The sequence below is a fragment of the Monodon monoceros genome, unplaced genomic scaffold (genome assembly GCF_005190385.1).
Source record: "Monodon monoceros isolate NGI ecotype Baffin Bay Population unplaced genomic scaffold, NGI_Narwhal_1 Super_Scaffold_7, whole genome shotgun sequence".
NCBI lineage: Eukaryota > Metazoa > Chordata > Mammalia > Artiodactyla > Monodontidae > Monodon > Monodon monoceros.
In genome coordinates, this window is record NW_021703784.1 from 25,690,479 (window position 1) to 25,710,608 (window position 20,130).

Here is a 20,130-nt window from a genome sequence, read left to right on the forward strand (position 1 = left end):
CAACATAGTCTTGGAAGTCCTAGGCAGGGCAATCAGACAAGAAAAAGAAATAAAAGGAATACAAATTGGAAAAGAAGAAGTAAAACTGTCACTGTCTGCAGATGACATGATACTATACATAGAGAATCCTAAAAATGCCACCAGAAAACTACTAGAGCTAATCAATGAATTCGGTAAAGTTGCAGGATACAAAATTAATGCACAGAAATCTCTTGCATTCCTATACACTAATGATGAAAAATCTGAAAGAGAAATTATGGAAACACTCCCATTTACCACTGCAAGAAAAAGAATAAAATACCTAGGAATAAACCTACCTAGGGAGACAAAAGCCCTGTATGCAGAAAACTATAAGACACTGATGAAAGAAATTAAAGATGATACCAACAGATGGAGAGCTATACCATGTTCTTGGATTGGAAGAATCAATATTGTGAAAATGACTCTACTATCCAAAGCAATCTACAGATTCAATGCAATCCCTATCAAATTACCAATGGCATTTTTTACGGAACTAAAACAAATCATCTTAAAATTTGTATGGAGACACAAGAGACACCGAATAGCCAATACAGTCTTAAGGGAAAAAAACGGAGCTGGAGGAATCAGACTCCCTGACTTCAGATTATACTACAAAGCTACAGTAATCAAGACAATATGGTACTGGCACAAAAACAGAAACATAGCTCATTGGAACAAGATAGAAAGCCCAGAGAAAAACCCACACACCTATGGTCAACTAATCTACAACAAAGGAGGCAAGGATATACAATGGAGAAAAGACAGTCTCTTCAATAAGTGGTGTTGGGAAAACTAGACAGCTACATGTAAAAGAATGAAATTTGAACATTCCCTAACACCATACACAAAAATAAACTCAAAATGGATTCGAGACCTAAATGTAAGACCAGACACTATAAAACTCTTAGAGGAAAACATAGGAAGAATACTCTTTGACATAAATCACAGCAAGATCTTTTTTGATCCAACTCCTAGAGCAATGGAAATAAAAACAAAAATAAACAAATGGGACCTAATGAAACTTCAAAGCTTTTGCATAGCAAAGGAAACCATAAACAATACGAAAATACAACCCTCAGAAGGGGGGAAAATATTTGCAAATGAAGCAACAGACAAAGGATTAATCTCCAAAATGTATAAACAGCTCATGCAACTCAATATTAAAGAAACAAACAACCCAGTTCAAAAATGGGCAGAAGACCTAAATAGACATTTCTCCAAAGGAGATACAGATGGCCAAGAAGCACATGAAAAGCTGCTCAACATCACTAATTATTAGAGAAATGCCAATCAAAACTACAATGAGGTATCACCTCACACCAGTTAGAATGGGCATCATCAGAAAATCTACAAACAACAGATGCTGGAGAGGGTGTGGAGAAAAGGGAACCCTCTTGCACTGTTGGTGGGAGTGTAAATGGATACAGCCACTATGGAGAACAGTATGGAGGTTCCTTAAAAAACTATAAATAGAATTACCATATGATCTAGCAATCCCACTACTGGACATATACCCAGATAAAAGCATAATTCAAAAAGACACATGCACCCCAATGTTCACTGCATCACTATTTACAATAGCCAGGTCATGGAAGCAACCTAAATGCCCAACGACAGACAAATGGATAAAGAAGTTGTGGTACATATATACTATGGAATATTACTCAGCCATAAAAAGGAACAAAATTGAGTCATTTGTTGAGACGTGGATGGATCTAGAGACTGTTAAACGGAGTGAAGTAAGTCAGAAAGAGAAAAACAAATATCATATATTAACACATGTATGTGGAACCTAGAAAAATGGTACAGAGGAACCGGTTTGCAGGGCAGAAGTTGAGACACAGATGTAGAGAACAAACGTATGGGCACCAAGGGGGGAAAACCGCGGTGGGGTGGGGATGGTGTTGTGCTGAATTGGGCGATTGGGATTGACATGTATACACTGATGTGTATAAAACTGATCACTAATAAGAAACTGCAGTATAAAAAAACAAACAAAAAAAACAACTAATACTAAACTTTCTTTGGGTTATTTGTATGGAAATATGTTAACATAAATGTTCCAGACATTACATGAAATTTCTAAAAATCTTATATGCTCTGGTATAATGTTATAAGTCATAATTCTAGTTATTACTTTAAAATGTGTATCTCAGAAATAAGAAAAAAAAAAAAAGACATACAGATGGCCAATAGGCACAGGAAAAGATACTCAATGTTGCTAATTATTACAGAAATGCAAATCAAGAGTACAATGAAGTACCACCTCACACCACTCAGAATGGCCAACATTGAAAAATCTACAAATAAAAAATGCTGGACAGGGTGTGGAGAAATGGGAACCCTCCTACACTGTTAATGAGAATGTAAATTGGTGCAGCCACTACAGAAAACAGTATGGAGGTTCCTCACAAAACTGAAAATAGAGTTGCCATATGATCCAGCAATCCCAGTCCTCAGCATGTATCTGGACAAAACTGTAATTTGAAATGATACATGCACCCCTATGTTCACAGCAGCACTATTTACAATAGCAAAGACACGGAAGCAACCTAACTGTCCATTGACAGATGAATGGATAAAGAAGATGTAGTATATTTAAACAGTAGAATACTACTTAGCCATAAAAGAATGAAATAAAGCCATCTGCAGCAACATGGATGCACCCAGAAATTATCATACTAAGTGAAGCAAGTCAAAATGAGAATGACAAACACCATATGATATCACTTATATGTGGAATCTAAAATATGACACAAATGAACTTATTTATGAAACAGAAAGAGACTCATAGACATGGAGAACAGATTTGTCATTGCCAAGGGAGAGGGGGTATTGGGGAGGGATAGATGGGGAATTTGGGATCAGCAGATCCAAACTATTATATATAGAATGGATAAACAACAAGGTCCTACTGTACAGCACAGGGACCTAGATTCAATATCCTATAATAAACCATAATGGAAAATAATATGAAAAAGAAAAAGAAAGAAAACTATGGGGAACAAAATAAATCAAGGACATTCATAAAACAAATATTTCAATTATTTTCTGATTGCTTACAATGTGCCAAGCATTACCCTAGACACTATATATATAAACTGAAATAGCCCTTGTCCTAATCACTAAAAAGTTCAACTTCTAAAGGGTAAGAGAAATAAGCAAACCAACAATTAGAAGTGCTGATGGATTTTCACTAAAGCCAAAAAGATGTTCATAGATCACTGATTCAGGAGATTTACCCTATTCGTACAATCTAACATTTCTAACAAATAAGCTAAGTAATGAAAGAACAATGTTCAGTGCTCTACGAGTGGGATTTTCTTTTATCTGAAAAGGCAAAATTTCTATCAGAAGTATTTCAGGATTTTCCTCTAAAATATCAGCACATTTCTTTGTTGTAGTAAACAACTTTGTACTTTCATTTTTTAACAAACTACTTTGAAAGGTAGATAAACCAAGGTGCTGACCCTGATAGAATAAATGACTTTAATGGCATTCTTTGAATTCTCTCAAAGAGAATTCTTTCAGAATTGTTGGCAAAGGTTTGTTTTACATATATGCCTAGTAAAGCTTTAACTAAATGTGCAAGTGCCCTATCTCTGCAGAGAAGAATGAAATTTTCTTTTCTGGTCAAAGAATCCTTAGGAAATAAGAAACTGCTGTATAGCACAGGGAACTCTGCTCAGTATTCTGTAACGGCCTATATGGGAAAAGAATCTAAAAAAAAAGAGTGGTTATATGTATATGTATAACTGATTCACACTGCTGTATACCTGAAACTAACACAACACTAAATCAACTATACTCCAAATAAATAAATAAATAATACTTGTAACCAAATAAATAAATAAAAAGTGACAACCTACAGGTATAGCTTCAGAAATTGCAGAAAGATCCCCTTCCCTGGCCACCCTGTATAGCTGTCTCTCCCACGTTACATCCACACACCACCATCCCCAAAAGAAAAACACTGCTGATACCTGAAATTCCTATAATTATCACTCCATTCATTTGTATGAATTTAATAGGTGCTTTTTCACAGTTAAACTGTGCACATCCTAGGGGTGGGGGAATTGGAGGAGGTGGTCAAAATGTACAAACTTCCAGTTACAAGACAAATAAGTAGTAGACATGTAATGCACAACATGATGCTATAGTTAACACGCTGTATGATATACGGGAAAACTGTTAAGAAAGTAGATCCTAAGAGTTCTCATCACAATGATTTTTTCTTTTCTTTTTATTATATCTATATGAGATGATGGATGTTAACTAAACCTGTTGTGATAATCATTTCACAACATATGTAAATCAAATCACCATGCTCTATACTGTAAGCAGTGATGTATGTCAATTATTTCTCAATAAAACTAGGAAAAAATGTTAAAAAAAAAAAGAATCCATAGAATAAAAACCTTTCTATTTGAAGCTTCAAAGGGCTATACAGTTTCCAAAAGAGACTCACAAATAGAAATTCTACTTTGAATACAACTTTGAGTTCTACTTCCCTGAGTTATGAGATACAATGCTCAAAAGCTAGGAGGAGCTGAAAAACATAAAGAAATCAGTAATGGTATAGAGATATATGCTCAAGGGATGAGATATAGTCTGTCAGTACTCTACAATATCCTTAGAACAGCAGAAGAAATGTTATTTAATAGAAGATCTGCTTCAATTTTTTCAGATGAACTGCTTTCAATTTCAAGAATCCCCTGAAATTCAGCCACAGTTTTAGAACCCTCTCATACAAAGTGACAAGTATCAAAAAAGAGATAGGTATAACAAGAATACAAATATACATAATTTGAAAAGACAAATTCCGTAGAGAATATTTTAAAAGGCTTTAAGTTTCAAAAGAGGAAAAGGTTACAACTGTTCAAAAGGACGAGAAAAAAGGCTTCATAATGGACTAAAGACAAAATGAAAAGTGGATAGCCTCAAGAGGGTGATATCCGGCACAGATAATTAATAGCATATGTAAATGTCAAAGAAACATGTAGGTTACGTATAAAAAAGCTTTGGAGGTAAGGCTGGAAAATGGGGTTATACTTTGGAAGGATATACTGCAGGAAGATCTAGTACTTTATATAGTTAGCACTAAGAAACCACATAAAAGTTTCAGAGTACAAAAGTATTATGACCACAAAGACACTTGAAAAAATAAATCTGGCAAAAGTGTACACAGTATAAGTAGTTTTAGCTATACTCTTTTAGTCCCTACTTTTTAATCCTACTTATAGTTTCCCATTCTCAATTCCTTAATCTGTACAAGAAACTCCAAATTATCCACTTTTTAAAAACATGACTAGCACAACTTAGTAAAAACAGCCTATTTCATAAACATATTCTCTGTACTATTATCTAAGTCATTAATAACTGAAGCTTGAAAAAATTCTATGAAACCTGATTTCATAGATTCTCACCTCTTCTCACACTACCATTAAATTATATAAATTAATCTTTGAGAATAGTCCTTTAAAATCAGTTATAAACCACTCTATAAACCTCTCAACACTGTAATGCAACCAAACCAATCCTTTGCCTTTTTCTATCTACATTTACTCCTGTGGTAATTTCATGCAGTATTGTGAATTTAAACACCATTTATATGTTAATAATGCCCCAATTTCTATTTCCAGTTCAGGTTTCTCTCAACTCCCAACTATATCCATCTGCCTACTTGATAGTTCTACTTGTTTCACATCTAAAAGACATCCAAGCTCAGTATACCAAAAGCAGAACTTCCAATCTTTGCTCCAAACCTACTCTTTCTCCCACATCTCAAATAATGGCCATTCTAGTCTTCCAGCTGCTCAGGCAAAAATCTCTGGAGTCTACTTTTCCTCTTCTCTTTAATTCATATTCCCCTCCCATCTAAACCATCATAAAAATCCTGTCCGCTCTCCTTCAAAACACACACATAAAACATTTATGCATATAAAAACTTTAATCACTTCTAATCATCTCTTCAGCTACTATCTTGGTCAAGTCCACTATCGTTTCTTGTATGTATCATGGCAAAAGCTTAACTAGACCCTATGTCTGACCTTATTCTCCCCCAATCTACTCTTAACAAAGAAGCCAGGATGGTCCTGTCAAAATACATTTTCTGCTCAAAAATCTTAAATAGCTTTACCTCTCACCCAGAATAAAAACCTATTGGGTTTGTCAAAAAGTTCATTCGGATTTTTCCATAAGATGGTACGAAAACACAAACAAACTTCTTGGCCAACTCAATACTTCCTTACTATGACTTTTAAGCATAACATGATCTGGCCTCCCACAATCTCTCTAATCTGGATCTTCTACTTTCCTCTCTTTCATTCATTCCACTCCAACAACACTGGTTTCCTTGCCGTTCTTCCTACACATTGGACACATGTCCAGTCTTTGGAACTTTAAATTCTCTGTTCCTTATGTCCACAGTGCTCTTCACTCAGATCCACAAAGATCACTGTTTAACTTCCTTCAAGTCCTTGTATCAATGTCACTTTTTCAATGAGAATTAGCCTGTGCATCCCAAGACATACACATACACATAAACATACAGCATACCTGGCACTCAAGATCCCTACCACCCTGCCTAAGATATATAACTTTTTTTTTATTTTTACAATTTACTACCTCTCTCTTAGTACCCAAATAAAACTCCATGCAGAAAGGTGTTTTTATCTGTTTTACTGATAGGTGAATGAATCCTAGAACAAAATATTTTACATGAAATGGATACCAAATTCAAGTCTCTCATTCTGGAAGAGGAGATAATGACCTTGACTTGTGCAAGGTCAGTCAGTAAATGGCAGAGCCCAGAAAAAAACCAGGTCTCCTTGGCCCTAGGCCTAACTGTAGGCCTAGGCTTTTTTCCACCAGGACACAATGGTGGAACATGAGAGAATACATACGCAAATAAATTTTAAAAACAAGCAAACAAGCATAAATACATACAAGCACACCGACACAGATATAGACACATTTAACATCAAAATATTACCACTGCCAAGTAGAAGTATTATATAAGGTAACTGGCTACCTATAAACAAACTTTTATTACTTACCTCTACCCCAGATTTTTTTGATGATATCTGCGTTATGCTGTCTTCGAATTTATTTGCCTTGTCAAGTTGGGCTTTAAGTTGCTCAGCTAATTCCTTCAAATAGAAAGACAAGAAAAACAGGTGTGATAACATAGTTTCTTCATTTGTAGAATATTTCAAATTCACTTAACAATAGGGAAAACAGCATAGCAGACATCCAAGTAGCTCTCATCTAAATCTAGTTACCAACTCACAGCCTAGTATATTACTTTTTAATGAACTCTTCTGGGTAACAAAATTCTCAAATACCTGTAGAAATTGTTTATGCTTTGAAGGTAAATAATTACAAGGACATATATTTTAGGGAAGATAGGGAAATGAAAGAAATACATAACCTTAAGAATGGCATTTTTATAATTCCTTAGATATTATAAACTTCCAATACTCAGAATTTCAGTTATTTGTAAAAAGAAAGCCATCGCAAGATTTAAAATATTACCTTCTTTATTGTTAAGGAATTTAGATTAAAATTCTGAATGTATTTCATTTTAACTCTAGGAAATCTATAAAAATTTATATTACAAAACTGACATATAAAGCAATAAATCACAATGAAATAAATAAACAGAATTATATGACAAGCAAAGACAGCATTCTCCACTGCAGTGGTTCCATGAACACACAACACTTCTTTTAACATATGTTAACCTCTTAACTTGGTGATCTCTCTTTCACTATTTTAACTAATTTCATTGTGCTTTCAAAACTCATATGTTATTTTCTTGCTGTTGGTGGTGGTGGTCTGTCTTGCTTACTAATTTCTGGGTTAAGCTTAAGTTCAGTGTTACCAGATTGCAGCAAATATGACTTTTATTACAGATATAAACTAATAAAAACAGAAATTATCATGTTTGGCTACTTTTTGTTCTACTAAAGAGTGTCATACGGATGGTACACCAAAACAGAACACTACTTAAGATCACTTATATTTGGATTTGAGATGCGTACATACATATGACTATGAGGGAATCAATTTTGTCAAGACACGGAAAGCTGCCTGACTTTGTTATTCTGCCATGTCCAATGTAACAGTATTTGTGTAATATAAATGTGACAATATAATAAATAGATAGGTGCCACTCTTACCAAATAATTCTGATTTCTATTCAATTGTGAGTTAAGTAAGTTTCAAATCACAACATTATTATGGGAATAAAGTGAGCTAATCTACACAGAGCATTTAACACATTGTCAGGCACAAATATGTTGCCTTAAGATTTGAAAAAATGAGTTAACCATCCTTCTTATTAGCTCATTTTTGAAGTTCCTAAGTAAGGGAATTTAAGAAAGTAATACACACTCTTAACAAAATATGACTAAAAAAGGGAAAGAAGACAGTGACATCTTTATCTCCCTCAAATATGCTCAATAAGTTATAAATACAATAATAAAGCAAATATCCAAGTTAAAAAGAAAATTAAAAAGCATTTAGTTCCCTAGAATCTTAAATTTCAGAAATTTGGCAAATTACATAACTTACTTAGAAGTAGACAGTACTGTTCTTAGAAGTGTTCAAGAATTTCTTCAAAGAATCAATAAGCAGCAGTTATTTTCAAAGAGTGCTACATCCACATAGCTAAGGAACTTCCAAAATTACTTGTAAGAAGTTAAATATTTAGCAATTATTCTCCAAAAGAACAACATATAAGTCTTACCATATTTCCCATCATCTCTGCCTTGATAATCTTGGCTCCCAACTTGTTCTTCTCATCAACACTCAAGATGTGGATAGAGTCATCCACTGGACTACTCCTGTTTGAACAGGACAGATTAAGAGCATATGAAATACAGGTACATATTAACAAGTAAGTTGTTGCAAGTAACATCACCAATATTCAAATGTTACTTTAATTGACCCTAACAAAGCATTCAGCACAAATAGATCATGATTCTAGTACATTAAATAAATAAATAAATAACCCTCAGTGCTCCACCATAAATCAGTACTTAAAGATTCTATGCTACAATGTCATGATGGCCTATGGCAGTTATAATATCTGACCAAAGATCCAGTAGCAATGAGAAAAATAATATGTCAGCTATTCTTCATTACTTAATATTCCCATACTCATTCTAAAAAAGAAACAAACAAAAAATTAAAACTCTAGAATCAGGCCATAACTCTACACAGCTAGGGAAACTCTTCTCATTCAATGTGATAAATTACTGATAATCTAAGAAACTATAATCAGGAAATTACATTTAACTGCACTTAAAGAATAAAAACAGTGACCATGTGCTCTTGCAAAGTCAACCCAGAATTAGACAACATAAACTAATTTACAACTAATATCACGTGTGAAACCTATACTATGGAAGCCTCACAGAAGAAAAGAGAAATTTCCAGCCAAGGTCAGATTCCTGGCATACACAAAGTTGTCCCAACTTACTGCCTTAAGAAAGATTTGAGACTACAGTGCAGGGAGGGTGAACCCAGGGAGAGCATGAAGGACTCCTTAATGGGAGAGACATAGCTAAGAGTCCAAGGCAGCTAGAGAGGGGAGAGCTACACAGTGAAAGGATCCCAGAGAAGTGCAGAGAGTTCCCGTTGAGTATTCAGCAAGACACTACCTGGAGTCAGGGAAAGAACTATCCCAAAGGGTTAAAGGAAGAGATATTCAGCATTCCTGGTAATAGTGCCTGGTCCTACAAGTCAGACTAGGAAAATTCATAATTCTGAAAGCACTGGGTAGAATATTAAGGGTTTTGCTTCATTAGTGGGAAATAAGTCCTAGACTAAATGCTGCTCTCAGCCCACCTAACAAATATTAAAAGCAGGAGTCAAAAGGACCAAACAGTCTCCAATTAAGTTAACTGGGTCCCAAAATAAAGCTCAAGAATACTTACAGCAATGCAAAAATATCCAGCACTCACAAAGTAAAATTCATAATATCTAGTATCCAATTAAAGATTATCAGACATGCAAAGATATAGAAAAGTAAAACACATAATTAGGAGAAAAAGCTATCAATCAAACCAAGAACTGACATAGATGTAAGAAACAGCAGACAAGGGCATTAAAAGTTATTATTATAAATTTATTCCATATGTTCAAAAAGTTAGAGACAACTAAGATATAAAATAGGTAAGAATTTAGTTTCTACAAGTGAAAATTACAACATCTGAGATTAAAAAATACACTGAAAAGGATTAATGTAAGATTAGACTGCAAAAGAAAAAATCAGTTAACTTGAAGCATTAGAAACTATGCAAAATGAAACCCATAGAGAAAAAGAATTTTAAAACTGGAAAAGAACAACCGAGAGCTATGGGACAACCTTCAATACCCTACTATTCATGCTATTGGAGTCCCTGAAAGAAATGAGAGACAGAAGAAACAAAGGCCAAAATTTACCAAATATGTTGAAAACTAAAAAACTTTCATATCCAAGAAGCTCACAGAATCCCAAGTACAAAAACAAGACAGGGCTTCCCTGGTGGCGCAGTGGTTGAGAGTCCGCCTGCCGATGCAGGGGACACGGGTTCGTGCTCTGGTCCGGGAAGATCCCACATACCGCGGAGTGGCTGGGCCTGTGAGCCATGGCCACTGAGCCTGTGCATCTGGAGCCTGTGCTCCGCAATGGGAGAGGCCACAACAGTGAGAGGCCCGCATACCGCAAAAACAAACAAACAAACCAAAAAAAAAAAAACAAGACAAACAAAAAAACTACCTGAAAAGAAACCACAGCAAGGCACTTCATAATCAAATTGCTCAAAACTAGTGATAAAGAGAACATTTCAGAGCAGCCATAGGAGGAAAAGAAAGTCAGTTATGCACATAGAAACAAAGGAAAGTATGACAGCAGATTTCTCATCAGAAAAAATGTAAGCAAGAAAAGAGTAGCAATATCTTTAAAGTACTTTAAAATGCCAACCTAGAATTCTATATCAAGTGAAAATATCTTTTAAAAAAAAATGAAATGAGTTTTTCTGACATACAAAGCTGAAAGAATATTAAAGAAAAGCCTTCAGGTAGAAAAAAAATTATACCAGACTGAAATATGGATAAACCCAAAGGAAGGCAGAGCAACAGAAATGATGACTACAAGGGTAAATATTTAATACTTGTTTCTTATTATTTAAATTGCTTTAAGATAACTATTTAAACAAAAATAACAACAGTGGTTTATAACAAGTATAAGTAAACTATATGACAACACTAACAAAAAGGACAGGATTGGGAGAAATGTAAATAAACTATTGTAAAGTTCTTATACAGGAGTGGCATAATATCACTTGAAGGTAGATAAATTAAAGATGTATGCTGTCAAAGATAAAGAAATCATTAAAATAACTAAAAGTATACAACTAAAGAAATGAAATGGAATCATAAAAATACTCAATCCAAAAGAAGTCAGATAAAGAAGAAAAAGAGAATGGGACTTCCCTGGTGGTTCAGTGGTTAAGACTTCACGCTCCCAATGAAGGGGGCCAGGGATCGATCCCTAGTCAGGGAACTAGATCCTGCATGCTGCAACTAAAAGCCCTCATGCTACAACTAGAAGATCCTGAACGCCACAACTGAAGATTCCACATGAGGCAACAAAGACCCAGCTCAAAGGAAGGAAGGAAGGGAAGAAGGGAGGAAGAGAGGAAGGGAGGGAGGGAGGGAGGGAGGGAGGAAGGGAGGGAGGGAGGGAGGGAGGGAGGGAGGGAGGAAGGAAGGAAGGAAGGAAGGAAGGAAGGAAGGAAGGGAAGAAGGAAATATTTTTTAAAAAGAAGAAAAATAAAAAACAGATAAGAGAGAAAACAAACAGGAAAATTCCAGATTTGAATATAATTATATCACAATATACATAAATGGTCTAAACACCTGAATTAAAAGGCAGAAATCATCAGATGGATACAAAAGCAAAACTACAAGAAATGCACTATAAAGACATAAATGTTAAACATAAAATGATGGAAGAAGATGTAACATGTTTTAACACGAGTCAAAAGAAAGCTGAAGAGGTTTACTAAATATCAAATTAGATTACAGACCAAAAAGTATTGCCAGGGACAAAGAAAGTCATTTCATATGAAAAAGAAGTCAATCCATCAAGAGTACAGAAGAATCCGTAAATATTTATGCGCCTAATAACAGAGCAACAAAATACATAAAGCAAAAACTGACAGAATTCCAGAGAAATAGACAAATCTACAATTATAGTTGCTGATTTCAAGACCCCACTCTCGATACTAGACAGAATAAGTAAAGAGAAAATCAGCAAGGATATGGAAGACCTGAATAACACTCGCAACTAATATGACCTAATCAACATTCACAGAATACTCCACCCAACAACAGAATACACATTCTTTCCAAGTGCATATAAAACATTTACCAAATAGACGATATCCTGAGCCATAAAACAAGTTTCAATAAATATAAAGGGATTCAAACCATACAAAGTAAGTTCTCTGACCACAGTGAAATTAAATTAGAAATTACCAAAGACATCTGCAAAAATCCTCAACTATTTGGAAACTAATTAAACTAACTATAACTAATTTAGCACACATGTAAATAACCCATGTGTCAAGAACAAAATCAAAGAGAAATTTAAAAGTATTTTCAGCTGAATAAAAATATAAACACAACATATCAGAATTTGTGGGATGATGCTAAAGCATTACTTACAAGGAAATTTATAACACTAAATACTTATATTAGAAAAAAAGATCTCAAATCAATGATAACTGCTTACAACTGAAGAAAGCAGAAAAAGAACAAATTAAATCCAAAGTAAGCAGAATATAAGTAATAAAAATCAAAGTGGGGGCTTCCCTGGTGGCGCAGTGGTTCAGAGTCCGCCTGCCGACGCAGGGGACGCGGGTTAATGCCCTGGTCCGGGAAGATCCCACATGCCGTGGAGCGGCTGGGCCCATGAGCCATGGCCGCTGAGCCTGCGCATCTGGAGCCTGTGCTCCACAACGGGAGAGGCCACAACAGTGAGAGGCCCGCATACCGCAAAAAAAAAAAAAAAAATCAAAGTGGAAATAAATAAAAAACAGAAACAGTAAAGAAATTCAATGAAGCTAAAAACTGGTTAAGACAATCAGTAAAATTGATAACTTCTAGCCTGACTGATCAGGAAAAAGAAAGATACAAATTACCAATAAAGAAATTACAGAAGCAAAATGAACACACATTCTAAGCACTTTATGAAAAGCTATCTGGAAGGCAAATAAGCACCTGAAGAGATGTTCAACATTAACAGTCATTAGGGGAACACAAAACCATGAGATACTGCTACACATCCTCTAGAATAGTGAAAATTAAAGACTGACTATTCCAAGTTCCTGCAAGAAGGTAGAGGAACTGGAAGTCTAATACACTGCTGGTCGTAGTGTAAAATGATACAACCACTTGATAAAACAGTTTGGCAGTTTCTTAAAATTTAAATATATAGTTATCATATGATCTAGCCATTCTTCTAGGTATTTACTCAAGGGAAAAGAAAGTGTATGGTCATACTAAGACTTGTACATGAACGTTTAAAGAAGCTTTATTTATAGCAGCCAAAAACTGAAAACATTCTAAATGTCCACCAGCAGGTGAATGGAAAAACAAATTGTGGTACAATATATCTGCTAATGGCATGCTATCCATCAACAAAAAGGAACTAACTATTGTTACATGCAACAACATGGATGAAATTCAAAATAATCATGCTGAATGAAAGAAGCCAGCCACAGCAATAAAAAAAAAAAAGTGTATAAGGTATGAGGTATGATCCCATTTATATAAAACTCTAGAAAATACAAACCAGTCTATAATTTAAAAAAAAAAAAAAAGATGAGTAGTTGTCTAGGGGGGTTGCTAGGGTGTGTGGAGAGGCAGGAGGGATGATTATGAAAGGGCACCAGGAAATTTTTGGCATGGTTTTATTAGAATATACACATTTCAAAAACGTACCAAACTGTACACTTTATATACATATGCAGTTTGTACATATGCAGTTTTATGTAGATTATACTTCAATAAATTGTTGTTTTTAAAAACCCTCAAAGGGAGTGATAAAAAAAATTTAAAGCAGAAAAAAATCAGTCATAATCACAAATATTAAGAATATATCTATGATATTACTAGTTTTCCTCCATATCTAGATTTTATCATACTTTATTGAAATTAACCTGAGTTTTCAACATATATTCTGAGCAAGTAATAGCAAAACATACAAAGAGCTCAAAATCAAAACTTTAACAACCATATGTGGAAATTATATTTAAATACTGAATTCCTTTTGGGCAAAAAAAAAGAAATCTGTTAATAGACAGCATTTGAGTTTGTTTTTATTTTAAAGACATTAATCTCTGTAGGAAATCCAAAAAAACCATTTCTACTCATATTGGTGAAAGGAAAGGCAATACTATGGTGCTTAGATTAAGAAATGTAAAATATTTCAGGTAAAGCACCATTAGAAAAAACATATTTTTGTTCCCTCTCAAGTTCCTGCAGTCTACATTTTTAAAACCAATGCAGTGGGGACCCTGCAGTCGTGTAAGCAGGAGAACGTTATTCGTTTTTTATATGCTTTAATAAAAGATATTGCTTGTATCATTAGTTGTACGTTTTTTGTATAGAAAATATTTTTCAGTAACTTTTTTCAGATTAAATTCTGAGGTATACATCATTTTTACTGTATTGTAAATGTAATTTATTTGAATTTCAGGCAACCCAATAATATTTCTACAAAAATGTCAATAAACATGAGATGAATAGCAGAAGGAATTTGTCAAAGTCATATGATTTAAGTTCCAAGGAATATCTCTGATACAAAAACAACCTCCCTTGTTACTTCATTCTTTGTCACACAAGACCAGATAATTTTTTTCAAATTTGAATGAGTAAAAGAAACAGGCTATTTCTCTCACTTTCAGTTTCTAAGGATGACTTAAAGGAAACGTGCACATGGAATAATTTTAAGGCAATTTTATTCCAAAGGTTAATTAATTTTTTTTGTAAAACTAAAATATGCTTATAGCAGTACGTCATAACAATGAGAGACATTTCAATTTTATGAGCTGTGTGTAAACCAAATTGTCACATCACTCTTTGTGTGTATGTGGTCCATATACAGATGAAAAGGAACACCAGTATTCTGGGAACCATATGTTAAAAAATAACTGACTTAAGTCATCAAGAAAGAATTCCTAAAATTTTTTCGCATCACCCACACCCCTAGCCACACTCTCCTCTTCTTTAATGTTTCCACTCAAGGCTAATCCTTCTCTACTTGTGTGAGTACACTGGATCATACATACATCCACACTAACCTTGAAATCCTGCTGAATTACCTCATCCATCATCATTCTATATGTTTAGCTTCTTCTAAAACTGATACCAACTCTTTTCCACTAATATATAAACATATTCAAGTATCTGCACCTTAAAAAAAATGGGAGTGAGGGAAGCACTTCATTTCACCCATGTCTCCCACATACACTTTCTATCTCTACCATATCATAACCCATCGTCATAATTTACACTATGAAATCTGGCTTATAAATCCTCTTTTACAATGATAATATTCTTGATTAAATTGCTGAAGACCTGTATTATTGTCTGTCCAAAGACACATCTTTGTCATTTTATCAGACTCTTCCCTGTTTTTGAGAAACTTTACTTTTCTCTTCACTTTTCAGTATGCAAGCTTAAAGAATCAATCAAGAGAGGGAAATAAAGAAGGTATGCTGATGTCCAACCAAAGCTTACAAGTTTCAGGAAGATAACTGGAATCTCAAGAGACCTTTAAAGAGGTAACTTTCATGGTCATGAAATTCATACTCCACACATCTTTTTTGGTTTTGTTTTGACCGAGCTGGGGGGAGTTTATTTTCTAACAGGAATTGTTTATTAGTATATGGAACGTAGATCAGGATAAATGAGATGATACAGAAGAATTCTGAACATCTCTGATATTTTCAGTATTAACAGATACTTAAACACACTTAGTATTGATAGAACAGTAATAGGTATCAAATAAAGACATTAAAATTAAAGTTCTTGGGCATCAATGACTGAAGAACACATTATTGTTAATACCATAGCAAAGACACTGCTCTGCAACAAACAGCATAGACTCTTCCATTTATAATGGAAGACTCTAAGCATTTATAATGACAAGCAGATGCTCTGAAAGAAACATCACCATGACATCTGCAATTATCCTATAAAAATAAAAATGTACAAGCGCTTCTCATTTTCCCAGATTACTGCTATATTTCAAAAGCCCTCTTCACAATTATTTTCTAAAAAGCAAATCCAATTTTCCCACTAAAACGGACTCTCTTTACAACACACACACAACACAAACTCTGGCTGAAAACTTCTGAGGAAAAAATAATTTAAAAAGCTCCAGCCCAATGGCATTTCAGAAACCTTGAGTATATTGCAATTATTCTTTGCCTGCTGACAGTATTCAAAGATCTTGCCCCTTTAATTCTTCTTTTCTTACCACTTGTTCTCAAAACTTTCTCCCCTAAGGATCTCATGACTAAACTCAAACCCTTCAGAACCTGGTATCCTTCTCTTGTACTCCTAGGCTATCACAGCAAACTCTGCCAAGGTTTCTAACCTTTTTAACCTTATATAATATTTTATATAAAATGAGTTAGTTTCTGATATCAACTTAGATAAAATCTAAATTAAGGACATCACATTAGTTTTTGTTCATATTACGTACTATCCTAGGTTTCAAACTCTTGAATATATATAGCTAATATATTTTCCAATAAAGCAAAATTATACACAAACACATTTTGTTTCTAAGAATAAAAAGCTTAAGATTCTTAATCACATGGGCCACTATTAGAGGATGTCTTCCAGCTACTTAAGGGCCTAAAAAGCACAAAGGAAAAGAATGATAAATCAGATCACAATAAGAATGAATGAAAAAATAGATGAAAAAAGAAAAGTAAAAACACAAAAGGAAGAAATCTAAAGATGATGAAAAATTATATATATATATCACATGACAACTATAGAAGTGCTCACACACAAAAAAAAAAACCTCAAGAACTAGGTAAAATATATGACTGGTTAATAAAATAAAATTAAAATTAACAACATTTATAAAAATATGCCAAACTTCACCCATACTTACATAAATGCAAACCAAAGAAAGCCTCTGTTCCTCAACTATGTATCTATGGCAAAGATTAAAAACCTCAATAATACTATCAGCAAGGAAGAGAAAAATCATTCTCATACATGACTGGTAAGAGTGTAAATTGGTTAGTACAACAAAATATATAAATATAATTCCACTCCTTGGAATTTATTTTACAGCTATATTTAAGTAGTATGCAAAAATACACATACAAAACTATTCACTGTAGTATTATTTAGAGCAACAAACTAGAAATTACCTTAAAGTCCATCAATAGGAAACTGATGAGAAATACTAGTTTATCTCTAAGCTTTACAACAGAATATCAGAGACTTCAAAATGAAAAAAAATGCATACATATGGGCTGGTGTGAAAAGGTCTTTAAGATAATACTGATTGGAAAAAATATGATTCAGAATAGTACAGTTATCTGTTGGTATATTCCAGGACCCAGTGCAGATACCAAAATCTGCAGATGCTCAAGTCCCTTATATAAAATGGCAGTCAGCCCTTCAGTATCCATGGGATCCCCATCCTTAGATTCAACCAATCAGGAATTGAAAATATTTAGAAAAAAACTTTAAGAAAGTTTCAAAAAACAAAACTTAAATTTGCCGAGAGTTGGCAACTATTTACATAGCATTTACACTGTATATACAACTATTTACATTGTACTGGGTATTATAAGTAATCTATAGATGATTTAAAGTATATGGTAGAGGGGACTTCCCTGGCAGTCCAGTGGTTAGGACCTCGCCTTCCAATGCAGGGGTGTGGGTTCAATCCCTGGTCAGGGAGCAAAGATCCCACAGGCCTCGCAGCCAAAAAACCAAAAACATAAAACAGAAGCAATATTGTAACAAATTCAATAAAGACTTTAAAAATGGTCCACATCAAAAAAATAGAAAGAAAGAAGGGAGGGAGGGAGGGAGGAAGGAAGGAAAGAAGGAAAAGAAGGAAGGAAGGAAGGAAGGAAGGAAGGAAGGAAGGAAGGAAGGAAGGAAGGAAGGAAGGAAGGAAGGAAGGAATTAAGAATGAATATGGGAGAATGTGCATAGATTATACATAAAAATACTACTACACCTTTTTATATAACGTACTTGAGCATCCCCAGATTTGGGTATCTGCTGGGGTCCTGGAACCAATCCCCTGGTGGATACCCAGAGATGATTATAATTATGTTATCTCTTGTAAAAAGGTCACAGACCCAAGAAATGGCCAAGTGCTACGTACAGTTGCCAAATAAAACACATGACACCCAGTTAAATTTGAATTTCAGGTAAAAAAATATATATATTTTTTTAGTTTAAGTATGTCCAAACATTTTTATTTGCTACATCTGGCAACCCCAGTTACATAGCACTGTGCAAGTCACAATCTCAGTTGCCTCAGTCTCTGCATCTGGAAAATGCCCAGGTCAGTCTATAATTTCTTCTAGTTATAAAATCAGTTCTATGATTTTTTCCTAGTTCTAAAATTCATTGGTTCTAAAGCTCCCTAAAATTCTGGCATTTTATAAAGAATTCAACATATACCCAGGATAATGTTCAGACAAATTAACAGCTTCTAACAATCCTTCACTGAATCTTTCCACTCCCTGAAAACAGGCATTCTTCAAGGTCCCACACTTAGTTTCTCACTTTATACCACTCTACATGCTCAGGAATTCTTTTTTGTTTACATATATGTGGAATATTCCTAGACTGTCCTTTCCCTCTCCAGCCAATCATGGAATTCATGGAAAGCCTCAAAACATCTGTAACATCAAAATTAACACAGCTAACAAAGAATACTGTCTTCAGACCACAACATAAAGCTTTCAATGAGTTCCTATATTACAGTATATCTCTCAGAAGCTTACAACATATAAACATGAAGCAATTATAGAACCAGAAGGAATATTAACAATGTAAGATTGCTTACATATTCTGCTTAGCTGCAGTCACAGAAGTAAAAACCTACAGATCACCCAAATGTTAAGCCAACCCTAATGATATCAGGAAATAAGAGCCTCATCCCACTAGCAACTGGTGACTGGAAACAGTCTACCTTCCAGACTACCTGGAGTGAAGCCTGGACAATTATATATGTATACAGCCTTAGACATTCTCTAATCCCTGCCATGTTTATCCAGTCAACACAACTGGATTTCTCCTTTCGCTTCCTGGGAACAAAGCCCTGACATGAACCAGGGCCCATGTGACTGGGCCTCCCATCATTCAGTCCAGATTTTGCCAGCTTCCCTGCCTCCCTCCTACTGAAAGCTACACACTGTGCTCTATAATCCACAGCTTCAGATGGAGTCACTAACAAAAGTGATTTACCAGACTCATGACCCCAAACCACAATGCTTATACCTACTACTGCCACCAATGAATTTTATTATTTCCCAAAACCTCTTCCTTCAGTGTCCCATTCATTTGGTGGTATTTTAAAACATATTTTAATGATCATTCAAGTATAAGTTAGTTATTATCCTTTGGATACTCATTTTCTATTTATGGCTATTTCAAATAGTGCCAGCCCTATGGCTAAAGCAAGTTTTCCTAGGTTTGATCCCATTCAACCTGGGTTTCCTGATCGACTGACTCAGCCCTATATATAAGTGCTACAGGTACAAGAATAATAAAACCAATAAGTGCTGCCTATTTTCCTAATCATTATGGGTACAACCACTATCCTATCTATATTTTGCTTTCAGAACTCTAACATTAGGGGACTTCCCTGGTGGTCCAGTGGGTAAGACCCTGTGCCCCCACTGCAGGGGGTCTGGGTTCGATCCCTGGTCAGGGAAGTAGATCCTACATGCATGCCTCAACTAAGGAGTCCTTATGCCGCAACTAAAGATCCCACGTGTCACAACTAAGACCCAGCGCAGCCTAAATAAATCATTTTTTTAAAGATATGTGTATTAA

The 20,130-nt window shown here is 34.6% G+C and overlaps 1 protein-coding gene across 3 annotated transcripts in view; it reads right to left on the reverse strand.

The window, feature by feature from the left end:
• Positions 1–20,130, reverse strand: part of CWF19L2 (CWF19 like cell cycle control factor 2) — a 200,612-nt gene that overhangs the window by 115,139 nt on the left and 65,343 nt on the right. For all 3 annotated transcript variants that reach the window (XM_029207882.1, XM_029207880.1, XM_029207881.1), the window contains exons 9-10: positions 8,774–8,870; positions 7,080–7,172 (exon numbers count right to left, since the gene is read on the reverse strand). In XM_029207882.1, the coding sequence (XP_029063715.1) occupies positions 7,080–7,172; positions 8,774–8,870 (190 nt within the window). The remainder of the gene's footprint in view (positions 1–7,079; positions 7,173–8,773; positions 8,871–20,130) is intronic.